This window comes from Oreochromis aureus, linkage group 3 (genome assembly GCF_013358895.1).
Source record: "Oreochromis aureus strain Israel breed Guangdong linkage group 3, ZZ_aureus, whole genome shotgun sequence".
NCBI lineage: Eukaryota > Metazoa > Chordata > Actinopteri > Cichliformes > Cichlidae > Oreochromis > Oreochromis aureus.
In genome coordinates this window covers 84,545,593-84,560,331 of record NC_052944.1, presented here as the reverse complement: position 1 = coordinate 84,560,331, position 14,739 = coordinate 84,545,593, and the positions used below count along the sequence as shown (strand labels likewise).

At 40.6% G+C, this 14,739-nt stretch overlaps 1 protein-coding gene across 3 annotated transcripts; it reads left to right on the top strand.

Moving 5' to 3' along the window:
- The first annotated feature begins 227 nt into the window (after positions 1-227).
- Positions 228-13,501, top strand: LOC116320564 (zinc finger protein 664-like). Of its 3 annotated transcripts, none has more exons than XM_039608251.1 (4): positions 228-372; positions 2,209-2,307; positions 9,072-9,179; positions 11,460-13,501. In XM_039608251.1, exons 3-4 carry the CDS (start codon positions 9,162-9,164, stop codon positions 12,672-12,674), a joined length of 1,233 nt encoding a protein of 410 aa, XP_039464185.1. In that variant the 5' UTR covers positions 228-372; positions 2,209-2,307; positions 9,072-9,161; the 3' UTR covers positions 12,675-13,501. The 3 variants fall into 3 exon arrangements, with proteins under 3 accessions (XP_039464185.1, XP_039464186.1, XP_039464187.1); XM_039608252.1 differs by lacking the exon at positions 228-372 and adding an exon at positions 1,148-1,215; XM_039608253.1 differs by lacking the exons at positions 228-372; positions 2,209-2,307 and adding an exon at positions 2,810-3,518.
- Positions 13,502-14,739: the final 1,238 nt, after the last annotated feature.

Sequence of the window (14,739 nt, the reverse complement as noted above, 5' to 3'; positions counted from 1 at the left end):
ATGACACAGGGAATTGTGACTTCTGTGGACAAGAGGAGACGTTTGAGCATGTAGTGTTGGAGTGTGATAAGTACAAGCGAGGAGGGGAAATATTAAAGGCTGAATTGCAGGAAAATGGAGTTCATCTAAGGGTAAGAGACATATTTCAACTGCGGCTCTAATTCTCCGTCCTTCCATAAAAAGTCTTTAATCTTCAGTTTTTTTTAATGAGTCACGTGGTACGACCAACTCGCGAGGCCTCGATACATCATCAACACAAACTTTCACGCGCACTCCGAAGCCTCACCGCGCCGCGGAAGGATACACCGCACATCGACTTCACCGGTGTTCTGAGAAACCGGAGCAGCCTCGCATCCTCGTGCTGAGCCGGAGGTAGGTGGCACGTACACGCCCCGCTTCCTCGTGTAACGGGCACGCACGCACGGCACAGTGGGCACAAACTGAGCTCAGACGGGAAACGTGTTTTTTTTTTCTCTGTCGCGTTAAATAGTGCCACGTTCGTAAGGAAAAACGCTCCGGGGGGAACAGGAAATTGTCATGCTAACATACTTGTGGGGACCAACAGTTACTAACGAGGACAAAGTGTCTGTCCTCACGAGTTTGAAGCTATTTTGAGGCTGAAAATGTGGTTTTAGTGTCAGGATTACAGTTAGCATTATGTCAACGAGATGTCCTCACTAAGATATGAAAATGAGTGGTCGCGCGTGGGTTGCTGTGACCTCTGACCCTTAAAGGAGCGGGAACATTAGCTGGTGTTTTCCTGCTGACCTTACAGGCTGTAACTCTGACCTCTGTAAACTCAAACTAGGATCACAGAGAGATGTGTCTGCAGTCTGAGTCTGTCGTCTGTGTCAGGTCTCCACACAGCGCACTTTTTGACACTTTGACGGTTAGCTCTTAGCTCAGTGCAAAACAAGCAGCTTCTCCACACCAGTTTGAACCGGTCAGATAGACGCACACTGTGCTATAAACTGTGAGCTGCTAAGAGAGGTCATCCTCTGTTTACAAGCTGGCTGCAGTTAACTGCTTACAGGCTGTGGTTTCCCTAACAAAGCTACAAGTTCACTGACTCATCGGCTGATTCGCTCCAGAATAAATGACCTATGGGTGTGAAAATGTTTGAGTGTTTAAAATCACAGTGAACAGCTACAAGTACAACGCTTGAAATCAACTCCAGAGTTTTTTTTACCTGCTTCCTGTATCATGACATACCAGGTGAACAGGCCTCGCCTCAACATTAAACTGCTGTCAGTTATACGGTGACTTCTGAGCCTCTGAAAATGAGACGCCTCATGACACAGTTAAGTTCAGGGGTCAGCAACCTTTAACACACAAAGAGCCACTTGGACCCGGTTTCCACGCAAAAGAAAACACTGGGAGCCGCAAATACTTTTTGACATCTAAAATTAAGATTACACTGTATATATTGTTTTTTACCTTTATGCTTTGTGTGAACAACTAAGGTGTGTTGCTTAAATCCATGAAGTGCTACAGAGAAAAAATGACATTTTATTTATGTAATTAACACATTTTGAACTCTTAAAGAAATATAACAAAAGTATGTTCATGGAAACATCGTCGGGTCTGCCGTGGTATGGTTACAATGGGACTTCTGCTGCTGAACCTCTGCGCACAGCGTCTGCAAATCGGGGCTTTCATCTTTACCCAGGACTGTAAGCTGTCATCTGTGAGGCGTGAGCGGTGTTTGTTTTTAACATAGTTCACGGTGGAGAACAGCTGCTGACATAATGTGGATCCGAAGATCCATAATTGGCCTACCTGTGGTTGAAAGTCTCGATAAATGCACGGCGTTTCACCGGGTACACCGGCTTCTGCGAGTGTGACTTCTATTTTGAGCGATGAAAAAATAATAAAATATAATTTTATTTTTATATTTCAATATCACAATAATCTTCCAATTTAGAAGTACAAGTTAAAAAAAAAGAACTAACATAAATAAAATACACTTCAGCTAAATACTTCTAATTTATTTTCCCAAACCACGCGGAGCCGCAGTGTACGGACTAAAGAGCCGCAGGTTGCCGACCCCTGGTTTAGTTAAACGCCCTAAATAACAGTTGAAACTTTGCACTTCAGTCACATGTTAACGTTTTATCTAAACTCCACTGTGGTGATGTACAAAAATGGTGTGACTGTCTAAGAACTGTAGGAATAAATAATCCAGCATCTAAAGCTTTTATTTCACAGCTCACAGGTGGAGGTGACGTATCTGAGAAGAAGAGGAAGGCTGGCAGAGGTCTGGACCACTGAGGGAACAGAGGCAGCAGGAAGGCTTCACTCAGAAAGGTGCAGTTCTGCAGCACTGTATACATTCAAGATTCGAGAAGTTTATTGTCTGCAAAACACAAATTGTTACTCAGAGCAATGAAATTCCTACTTTAGAGGTTCCCTTCACACGACTAAAAGAAAGTAATAATAAGTAAAACGGTGCTTCTTAGATCTTGTAGCTTATGTATGAGTGTAAACATAATTTAAAGTGCAAGTAGTTGCAACACTATCACAGTGATAATATATACAGAATATGCAATATTAAGGTGTATATGTAGAGATATGTACAAAAGTTGCAAATTTACAGGTTAGAGGTATTTACAGTTGTATTATGTTGTGTGTAAGTGTGCAAAAGTGCAAATTTACAGTTATGGAGAAACAGTTGGTCGTAGTCAGTGATTCAGTAGCCTGATGGCCCGTGGATAGAAACTCTTTTTTTTAGTGTGGTTGTCCTCGCTTTCACACTCCTGTAGAGTCCGTCAGATTGTAGGAGTGCGAATCACGTGTGCTGTGGGTGGATGCTGTCCTTGGTGATGTTGTGTGTCCTTTTCCTGACCCGAGTGTTGTATATGTCCTGTAGTGGTACTCCACAGATGAGATCACACGCTGGAGAGCGTTCCTGTCCTGAGTGGTGCAGTTCCCGTACCACACTGTGATGGAGTTTGTCAGGATACTCTCCACTGTGCATCTGCAGAGGTTGCTAAGAAGTTTGGAGGTTAATCCAAATTTTCTCAGCATCCTTAGGAAGAAGAGTCATTGTGGAGCCTTCTGCCTCTCTCCTTATCCTTGGGTCAATAATCATCTCCTTAGTTTTCTCAGCAGTTAAGGAGAGATTATTTTCCATGCACCAGGACACCAGCTCAGCCACCTCTTCCCTGTAGGCCTTCTCCTCACCAGCAGTGATCAGGCCGACGATGGTTGTGTTGTTAGCAAACTTAATGATGGAGGTGTTGCTCTTGGAGGGGACACAGTCATAGGGGAAAACGGTGTACAGGAGTGGACTGAGCGGGGGTCTAATGTGTCTAGGATAGCTTCTTTAACACACGTTATAACTATATAATATCATGTTATTACAATATACATAATTATCACGTTGACACAATGATTATCATCTCAAAACACTTAACGGCTGCTTTTCTGAGGGTATTCCTCCTCAGAACCCTGCATACCTCCATCGAAGTCACAGTGAGTGAAGAGCTTTGTGCTGCCTCTGCTGGTAGAATCCACAGGTGGGTCGAGTATCCAAAAATTGTACTCAAGTAAGAGTAGCATTACTTTAAAATATTATTACTCAAGTAAAAGTGAAAAGTAGTCGTCAAAAAAATTACTCAAGTAAGAGTAAAAAAGTACTTGGTGAAAAGACTACTCAAGTAGTGAGTAACTGTTTGAAATGTCCGATTTATTTTTTATAAATAAATGCTATCAGACAAACAAAACTAAATAAATATACAAATTTTAGTATTTTCAAGAGGAATATATGTAAAAACATCAACAAAATGAGGCACAACAATTCTAATTTCCAGATTTCAGTTTTTCACAACATAAATCCTTTTTAATCAATACCTACAGTAAATAATATAAATATATAAACAGTGCAAACAATTTCCAGTGACAAGATATGCTGTAAACTTTATATTAATTTTTGCTCCAAATGGCACAGCAACCTCAGAGAAAACATTAGAGCGAGGCATCTTTAACATACAAGGCAGCTCAGTTTACCATAAATTGTATGGGTGTGCATCTATTTCTGCATATTTAGCAGTAATGTTCTATTTCTACACTCAGTGAGGTGATGGTTAAGCTTCAGCAGCAGTTTGGTCTCAAGGTTCTTTCTGTGAAGCTGTAACTGTTTAGCAGTGAACAGGAGTCCTGCATGACTAAGAAGTCCCTCACAAGCTCCAAATGCAGGAAGAGCTGTACTGACTTTGATCGACAGCTTCTTGATGTGAGGAAAGCCATGCAATACATCCACACCTCCAGTGAATGGGCATGAAAGGTACCTCTCCAGCTCCCCTGCTTCTGGCTTTCCTGACCCCATGGATCCATCATCTTACTCGGTTAGGCTGCTGTTTGCGCTGGTCTCATCCAGCTCTGAGTCTAGGTGATGTCTGATGAAGTGGAGACCTGTGGAAAGATGTAAGGTTTTCAAAAGATTTAGGTCTGGTCATTATAGTGCTGTATACACTGCCAAGCTGCAGATGTTTGGCAAGAAGATTTGATCACACTGGAGATGTTTTTTACTGTTTACTTGTTGAAAAACAAAATCTTGTCATTCTTATCCCGCACAAACAGTTTGCAGTGAATTCCAGATTAAGTTTAAAATAAGAACGCATGCAAGGCTAAGCAATGCTAGCCAATAGATCCTCCTGTTTGGCTGTTACTCTGGGAAAAGACGAGAAAGACAGTGATGGAAGCCGTGACTTGAGCTGCAATGTAGCCTCTAATCTCAATTGTACGTTTGTACAATATAATTATCACGTTCGTACAATATAATATTTATATTGTACGAACGTGATAATTATGTATCTTGTAATAACATGATATTATATAGTTATAACGTGATATAGCTCTATTTTTCTTTTGCCTGGGTGGCAGCTCTACGCTTCCGTATCCGAGGCTTTTCAATGTGGCCTCACAAAATTATCACGACTACAACAGCCATGAAAAGAGTTGGATGGACATTGCTGCTCAATCACAGCTGCCTGGTTAATGTTTTTCATTAGTAATTTAGCAAAGTTGATGGTGTGTGTGTTTCTGTGTGAGTGAAAGACAGAGAGGGAGATCAAGAGACAGATTTTGACCCGCTTCCTTCGCAAGCAATCGAGCAGTTATTACCGCCAACAAAGCGCAGGCCCCGGTACATAGCTGCCATAACCCCAGCAGTACACTGACTTCATTTACTGAGGTTATATTTATCGGGTTTTTATTTCCTGATGTTCGTATGTGTCCTACGTGTTTCAGTCACCAGACATGAACAGAGATGAACGCATTAGTTCGTCGCAGATCAAAGTGGAATGAAAGTGATTGGTTGAACATGTGTTCGTGATCTGTGTTGTCTGCATTTTCATCAGCGGAAGAGACTCAGCAGCAGATTAAAATAACATTTATACATTTAATAAATCACCAAATGAATACACGCAAGAAAAGATCGAACCTGTTCCGACAATTGGAGTTTGTATTCCCTCAGCTGCAGACTCGCTGCTGTTTAAATGTTTGAGAGGAAGATTAGATATAAAGCAAACGTCAAACATAGACTCAGTCTGCGGTCACATTTGATATGAGGCCAGGACGTATAGTGGCTGTGTCCTGTTTTAAGATCATATATGTAAAATTGTTGTCTGACCTCTGTCGATCCAGCCTCTCAGAGTCCGTGGTTACCATGGTTACTGCATAAGCAGCTGTAATTTAAACAGCTGGCACAGCGGAAACTTACCGGCGACATGAGTGTTTATGTTTGTCATTGCAAAAGAACTGTCTGAATGGTTAACTGAAGTTAACTTGGATAAATTATAGTTAAGGAGTATCACAGATTACTAGGAATGGGTATCGTTTAGGTTTTATCCGATACCAGTACCAAACCGGTGCTTAAACAGTGCTCGAACCGGTGCTCAAACCGGTGCTTAAAGAATGGAGAACACAAAATTGGTCCAAAAACCTCTCATGTTCAGCTGTTTTTTTGTAAAAAGATAACAATGTTAGCCTTTTCTGCAGCTATAGGGCATATATGGTCTCACTCTTGGCTGGAAGCAGTGCTTAAACAATGGAAAGCACACAAACTTTGTCCAAAAACCTCTCATGTTTAACTGTTTTCCACTTTTTCTTTGGTCATTTTAGCCTTTTTGGCCAGGGTGAAGGGAGCATCTGCCATCAAACAAGAAGACAGCCGCATGTAACTACGACGGTGTTGCTAGTTCACCTTACGTGCATTAATGCAATAATGTGGTTAGCGTACTCAACGTAAATTACACATGAACAACATTAAGCTACTCAGGCAGAGGAGAACGGCTGCTGCTGCCATCATCATCCGTCATCATTTCTGCTACACTGGCAGGGCTAGGGACCAGGACTCTCCTCTTCGGGTTTTTGGGGGATGTTGTTTGCTGTTGCAAACTCTGCTCCTCTCGGTGGAAACGCGCCTTCTCTTTTCTCTTTGTATAAAAACATTTTAAAAGTCAGTTTAATCTCAAAATTTACTGTTAAATCCAAAACACACCAGATAAAGAAAAGCGAATGGTTCAGTCTAACACATGTGCCAGTGAACCATTAAACGTCTGTAAGACTATGCAGTTATGAAACGTAACTTTAACCTCAGCCAAACTGATTTGCTCAGTTGTAAATAAAACAGCAAAGTAAACGTGACTCGACAGACAGAACCTGAGTGAATTAAGTCCAGTGTTGAACCACTCAGAGCTAAAACTCAGGTGAGGTTTCAAAGCTGTGTGCCGGTGAAGTGCTTTGTAGGGCAACAAGCTCCAGCAGCTCTGCGCTCGGGAAAAAAACTACATTTACTTATCTTGTGCAGAAAAATGCACCAACATTGCGCCGACTGCCCAGTTAAACTGTGACTATCACCAGGTAATGTGGGCGTGTTTCTTGAATTAGCAGCAGGTGTTAAACAGCTGACAGGTGAGGAGGAGGATGAATGCAGGTAAACTGAGGGCCTGTTGAGCTGATCGCTGGTGTCGTGAGAAAAATGTCAGCTCGTTCTTTATGTTACTGAAGCACAGACACAGAAGACCAGGCGGAAAGAGACGATCTTTCGGTGAAACTGAGAATCTGCAAATGCAACATGTGGAATATGTAAACAAACATATTCCACATGTTGCTTTGAGCTTGTTACACTCTGTCAGCTGACTGTTAGCAGAAATAGTGACATCTCTGAAAACATCTGAGCACTTTTGTAAACGCAGGGGGTGGGTTCTGATGATCGATTCATCGATTAAAATCGATTCTGGCCTGGATAACGTGATATCGATTCATTAAAATCCTGAATCGATTTTTTAATATAAATTTATTTTGCCCGAAAAGCCAGAATCTCAGGTTAAACCTCACAAATTTTCAACAACCACCAAACAGCTAAAACAGTAAATGAGAGCAGGTACATGGATTCTGCACAAAGACGTAAACACAAAGCGCGGAACCACTGACGGATCAGAATCAGTGAGATGTCGCCTTTCTCACGGTCGGGGCCGAAAGCCGACAGCTCGCTGATTCTGATCTGTCGGCGAGTCCGCGCTTTGTGTTCACGCCCTTTTTGTGCTGATTCTAAAGCTGTTAGTTTTATCTCTCTCCAAACAATATTGACTGAACCAGCAGCAAAAGAAGATCCAAACTACGCTTCACATAAACATCGTCATGAATTCCCTCTTACTTTTGCTCTTTTGCTTCCACCACGATAAAATCACACTTCATGCATAGCTCTCTCTCTCTCTCTCTCTCTGTACTTCAAGAACAGTTTCCCATCTAAAAATCTTTTTTCTGCATTATTCACTTCCTTGTTACGCACAAGTCTACCGTTGTTTACAGCGCTGTCGGCCGCTGTTTTTTCCTTTTACTTCTGAAAAGAAAGCCTCATTTCTGCCGTTCAATAGGCTTCTGAACAAATTTAAAATTTAAAAATATGCAAAATTGCAAAACACTTAGCCGTGTCTCTAATAAAACCTCTGTAACTTTGCTCTGCTTCACGTCAGCAGCATCAGGTAATGTTTAAATGCTGATTAATAGTTTTCTTTCGTTTTTGATCTACTGCAGAATATTTTTATAAAATCCCAGGAAAGTCGCCTTTGCGTTTTTCTCTGTTTTATCCTCAGCTACTTAACAAGTAGCATGACAGCATCTGCTGTGATGCTTACACCTTTGATAAAGTCTTGCAAGTATCAGTTTTCTTTTTATAGATGCAAAAATATGGAAATGTACTGATGCATGATCTGAATTATAATATTTCTGACTGTCTGAGGCAAAATTTCCCCGAATCGAATCGTGGATCGAATCGATTCTAGAAATCAGTGATGATACCCAGCCCTAGTTCTATGTTGACAACCTGACCAGACGTGACGATTACGCCACTACATTCATGGCTAAAACACTATTAAAAGTGTAGTTGGTGACAGAAAAACGGGGCATTTTAAAACTTTACACCACCACCATTACTGCCTGTGATTTGAAATGCATTCTGGGATACCTGGCTGCCCCAAGTCCACACAAGCAATCGATTATCTAGGATCGACCTGTCTTGACTTACTTTGCACAGCAACCAATCAAATGTTAGAGAAGCTGCAGTGGCAGCGTTAACCCCGCCCACTTAGTTTGATGGGTGAGGCTGACAGATAAAATTATTTCAAGGCGAGACATGAAGGGGACAAAAGTGCCACAATGAATTAAATAAATAAATCTTTAAATAATTAATTAAAACTATCAATAATTATTTAAATGTGTCATTAATTAATTAAATGTGTCAATAATAATTAATTAAATGTGTCAGTAATTAATTAATTACATGTGCCGTAAATAGTTATTTAATTAATTATTTCCAATTGTAATTAATTATTGCCACATTTAATTAATTATTTAATGGTGTATTTAATTAATTCATTATGTCAGTCCTGGCATTCCATACTCGTTTGGGAACCACTGCCTTAAATAAAAGTTGAAACTTTGCATTTGAGTCACATGTTAATGTTTCATCTAAACTGGACTGTGGCCATGTACAAAAAACAAAAATGGTGTCACTGTCCAACAACTGTAGGAATAAATAAGCCTGTGTCTCATCTTTTATTTCACAGCTCACAGGTGGAGGTGACGTATCTGAGGAGGAGGAGAAGGAGAGGAAGGTTGGCGGAGGTCAGGACCACTGAGGGATCAGAAACAGCAGGATGGCTTCACCCAAAAAGGTGCTTAGAAGTAATCACTGTGAATAAAAAAGGAGCATTTTCTAAGTTAAACACGGCAGCATAGGAAACCACATGATGAAGTGCTGCTGCTTACTGAACAAGAGAAGGCGAGACAAAAATAAATAAATAACAGAGCAGCTTTTCTCACTGGAGTGTGGAGCGTGCTCTGGACCTGAAACTTGTTTGTGGGGCTGGACGATGGAGAGTTTGTATTATATACTGATTAAGAATGAACATTTCAATCAGGAGTATCACTCGACTTTTAGCTGGGAAACACTGTAATGTCTCTGTTGTTTTTGCTCATCCACAGTGTGCTGTCCTTGTCTCTCTGTGCTCCTTTTTACCTCTTCTCTTTCCCCCAAATCCCCAACTCTGAGCCCGTTTATGTTGGATGTTCCTTCCTGTTAAAAGGGGGGTCTTTCTTCCTACGGTCACCACGAGTGGCGCGTAGGGTTGGAAAACTGCTGCTCACTCAGCCTGAAACAGGCAAAAGAAATGCTGCATCCAAAAACATGTGGGAACCAAAGCAGTGAGATGCATACATACAGTCGAGGCCAAAAGCTTTGAGAATGACACAAATATTAGTTTTCACAAAGTCTGCTGCTAAACTGCTTTTAGATCTTTGTCGCAGTTGTTTCTGTGATGTACTGAAACAAGCACTTCATACGTTTCAAAGGCTTTATCGACAATTACATGACATTTATGCAAAGAGTCAGTATTTGCAGTGTTGGCCCTTCTTTTTCAGGACCTCTGCAATTCAACTGGGCATGCTCTCAATCAACTTCGGGGCCAAATCCTGACTGATAGCAACCCATTTTTTCATAATCACTTCTTGGAGTTAGTCAGAATTAGTGGGTTTTTGTTTGTCCCCCTGCCTCTTGAGGATTGAAGTGGCTTCTTTGCTGCCCTTCTTGACACCAGGCCATCTTCCCAAAGTTTTCGCCTCACTGTGTGTGCAGATGCGCTGACACCTGCCTGCTGTCATTCCTGAGCAAGCTCTGCACTGGTGGCACTCTGATCCCACAGCTGAATCCTCTTTAGGAGATGATCCTGGCGCTTGCTGGACTTTCTTGGACGCCCTGAAGCCTTCTTAACAAGGATTGAACCTTTTTCCTTGAAGTTCATGATGATCCTATAAATTGTTGATTTGGGTGCAGTCTTAGTAGCCACAATAATCCTTGCCTGTGAAGCCATTTTTATGCAATGCAATGATGGCTGCACGCGTTTCTTTGCAGGTCACCATGGTTAACAATGGAATAACAATGATTTCAAGCATCACCCTCCTTTTAACATGTCGGGTCTGCCATTCTAACCCAGTCAGCCTGACATGATGATCTCCAGCCGTGTGCTCGTCAACATTCTCACCTGAGTTAACAAGACGATTACTGAAATGGCCTCAGCAGGTCCTTTAATGACAGCAATGAAATGCAGTGGAAAATTTTTTTTGAGATTAAGTTAATTTTCATGGCAAAGAAGGACTATGCAATTCATCTGATCACTCTTCATAACATTCTGGAGTATATGCAAATTGCTATTATAAAAACTTAAGCAGCAACTTTTCCAATTTCCAATATTTATGTGGTTCTCAAAACTTTTGGCCACGACTGTACATGTGAACCAGACCATGTTCACACGTATGACTCCATCACGTTAGACGCCTCATATCACTCCTCACTGATATGCATAAGTACGTAATACAGGGATGTTCCAAGAAACAATATTTATTTTCATTTCTTTAGTTGAATCTATGAAAAATGCCACAGAAACAGTTTGACAGCATAAAATAGTATTTTGCACAACAATGTGATTTCCAAAGAGCAGTCAGCTGAAGGGTGCCATTTTGGAAAAGGGTGTTTCTGGGAATAATAAAACATAGATGACTTTTTCTGACAGCATTTCATTTGGACATAATTACAAATTTTAAACTGTATATGATCAAACACAGTCGAGCATTTTAAATGTCTTACATATAGAGAGTATATGGCTTCTACTCTCTAAGCCATAAGTATAAGTCATAGTTCCATATTTAGTTCCCATTACCTGAATTTTGTTCATCAGACTGTAGCTTGTGAATAAATTGTAATTGTGTCATTTTCTTTTTATATAAATGTTTTGATGTGCACTGACACAGATTCATATCTGAGCTAGCTCAAAGTGAATGCACTGTTGAATGAAGTCTCATGAGATTTAAGTCAGTTTGATAAACCTGACTTCTGGAAGTGTCACCATGTTGCCAGTCCACCTGAGTTATAATCTGTTTGTCTTTTTCTGTTGAATTAGGACAAGATGGGCAAAGAAATGTTGAAAAAACACAGATGTCAGCAATGTGAGAAGGCTTTCCACAACCTGAAGCAACTAAGGAGTCATCAAAAAAGTCACACTGAAGAAAGATTGTACAGCTGTGATCAGTGTGAGAAAACATACAAAACAGTACAGACACTAAATGTTCATAAGAAAACGCACAGTGGAGAGAAACCACATATGTGTCAAGAGTGCGGCAGTGAATTTATCTCATTGGGAAACTTATCGACTCACATTCAACGGTATCACACTGGAGAGAGACCGCACCATTGTCAGCAATGTGACAAAGGGTTTGTCAACCGAGGAGAATTAAAGAGTCATCAGAAAGTTCACACTAGAGAAAAGCCATACAGCTGTGGTGAGTGCAGCAAAAGTTTTTCATGGGTTTCCAATCTTGTCCGTCACCAGCGCATCCACAGTGGGGGGAGAGTATTCAGCTGTGAGGAGTGTGGAAGGAGTTTCACTCGGTTAGATTCTTTAAAGGTGCACAGAAACCTCCACACAAAAGAAATGATTTTCTCCTGTGAGCAGTGCGGTAAAGCTTTCTCTTCATTAACTAACCTTATGAAGCATGTTGTTATGCACACTGGAGAGAAATTGCACAGATGTGATCAGTGTGGGAAAACATTCACCTCGCCGCAATACCTGAGAGTCCACACACGTATTCACACTGGAGAAAAACCATACAAGTGCAGACACTGCGACAAGACTTTCATTTCACAGACTCCCCGCAGAGTACATGAACGCATCCACACTGGAACAAGACCGTACAGCTGTGAGGAGTGTGGAAAGTGTTTCACTCAATTAAGTAGTTTAAAAGTGCACAGAAACCTCCACACAAAAGAAAAGATTTTCTCCTGTGAGCAGTGTGGGAAGGTCTTCACATCTCATAGGGCATTTTATTATCATAAAAGGATCCACAGTAGAGTGAAACCCTACAAGTGCAAACATTGTGAGAAGTCATTCTCCACATTATCGTCCTGTTCAGCACACGAGCATGTCCACAGTGCAGAGAGAGCCTACAGTTGTGGTGAGTGTGGAAAGACCTTTTCAAGGTCCAGCTACTTAAAAACCCACCAGTGTTGGCACAAGCAAGAGAGAAAATTTAAATGTGACCAGTGTGAGAAAGCTTTCTCACTATTGTGTCACCTCAGGCGTCACGTCCTCACGCACACTCGAAAGAAACGGCAATAATGTGCCCAGTGCGGGAAGAGATTCAAAAGGGTACAAAGTCACCGCTGTACTCTCACTGAAGAGATGACCTGAAAGTATAAATGCTGTAAGCAGACCTTCACTGAGCAGTTATGATGTCAACATACTCCATCTTTCTTTTATTATATATTATTATATATTTTTATAACTTTTACCAGATCCATAAGTTTTTTTTAAAAGAAAGTTTCTTTTAAACTAATTCGTTTTTGACTTTCTAAGAATATTTTTTGTTTATTACTATCTGAGTTTTGGTGTGATAAAAACATTTTCTTGAGGTTTTCATTATATGACACTTGACATGAACTTTTCTTTGAAACATGGATACGAGTTGTTTTAGGCACATTGTTCAGGCCTACATCATTATTGTGTTGCTGTTGCGTTAATAGAACTTCGTTTTGAGGCAGCTGAAGTTGCAGATGTTGCAGACTTTGTAAAGTTACTTTGATTTTAACAAAGTGTTACACAAACTGAGGTGTTTGTTTAAACTGTTTTTGGAGGTCCAAACATGACCGGCCAAAGTGTTTGTTGTTGATCCAGTAACTGAAAATGATTTGATATTATGACTCAGAGAGGACCTAACTTCTGCTGTGAGTGACGTGGAAATACTGACTTAAAGCTTGGATGTTTGTCAGGGTTTTGTTAACTTATAGCAATGTTGATAATAATAATAATAATAATAATAATAATAATAATAATAATTTTGGACCTTGTGTTTAAGTTTTTGCCTTATTGGCTGCTGTTCAGTCATTTCTAACATGAACTGTTTATCTGTTTTCAATGAATTGCCAAAATATAAATAAACAAATACAATTTTCAGGAATGCTTGGACTCTTCTTTCTTCTGAACAAGCATTTCTATAACTCTCAAATGGTATAAGGACATCGTTTCTTGCCTTCAGCTCATAGAATCGTCTAGAATTCAGATCTATGACATTGAGATAACTCATCATTAAAAGCATGAGGACTTCTGATGTGATCTTGGAACACCGCGACATCCTTTCATCTCGTGGGTTCACACAATGTCCAGATGTGTGACCAAAGCTTTGTTGTTTTGGTTCCAGTGTCTCTGTTAAATTAGAGACCCCCACCACCCCAACCTGTTTTTTGCACCGTTTTCTCTCCATCACCAGGTGAGAATGCAAACATCAGCCTCTGCAGGGCTCAATCAGGTCTGTTTTAGTTAAACTCTTTTGAGAATGGAGTGAGTAATGGTCCAGTTGTTTTACAGCTGTTCTAAATCAAATGGATCCATTCAAACAATGTTATACATGCTGCATGTGTGATTTCAGAGATAATCTGCAGGCAAAGCACAGATTGGAGGTTTCTGGAACATCTTCACTGACTTCCAAAAACTTAAAGATGTCTGTAGATCCGTGGCATTGTACAGGATATAAACCAAAAGTAGAGGGAGAGTGGTTTGACATGATATCAGAATCTAACCCACATGTGTTGCTGTGTGGTGACCAGTGTGTTCCCAGACGACTGTGCTTCAAAAAAAGATGGTTTGGTGGTGAGAAAATAAATAAAAGACCTGCTTTTATAGCTTAAAAGAAAAAAACAAACAGCATGCTGACATGAATATAAATCAAATGTTTTTAATTAGTTCTGTGTACATTAAGTTGAACTGAATTGTGAATAAAGCCCAGAGACATTGGTGATGCTCTTTAATGACATCATCAGCCTCCTCATCCAATCCATGCTCAGCCTCTGAAGTTTGGGTAGACAGGTCACTTCCTGCAATCAGAGAAGAAGAAGATCAGAAAGGAAAAGCTGATTTATTTTATGAAACGTTTAAAAGACAAGTTTGATTAGTCCGACGTCTGCCATCATGTGACTGATTATTGATTCACTGGTCAGTGAATTAGTGTTACCTGTGGCTCTGCGTCAATGCAAAGACACCATAAGAAGAGTGGAGATGAAGTACGGACAGAACACCAGCAGGTAGCACGAATGCAGCACACCTGAGCCGGCTTTACCTGCACAGAGAATCTCAGCTGTTCAGCTCAATTTGTGGATGAAATAAGAAGTAAAGTCAGAGTGATCAGCTT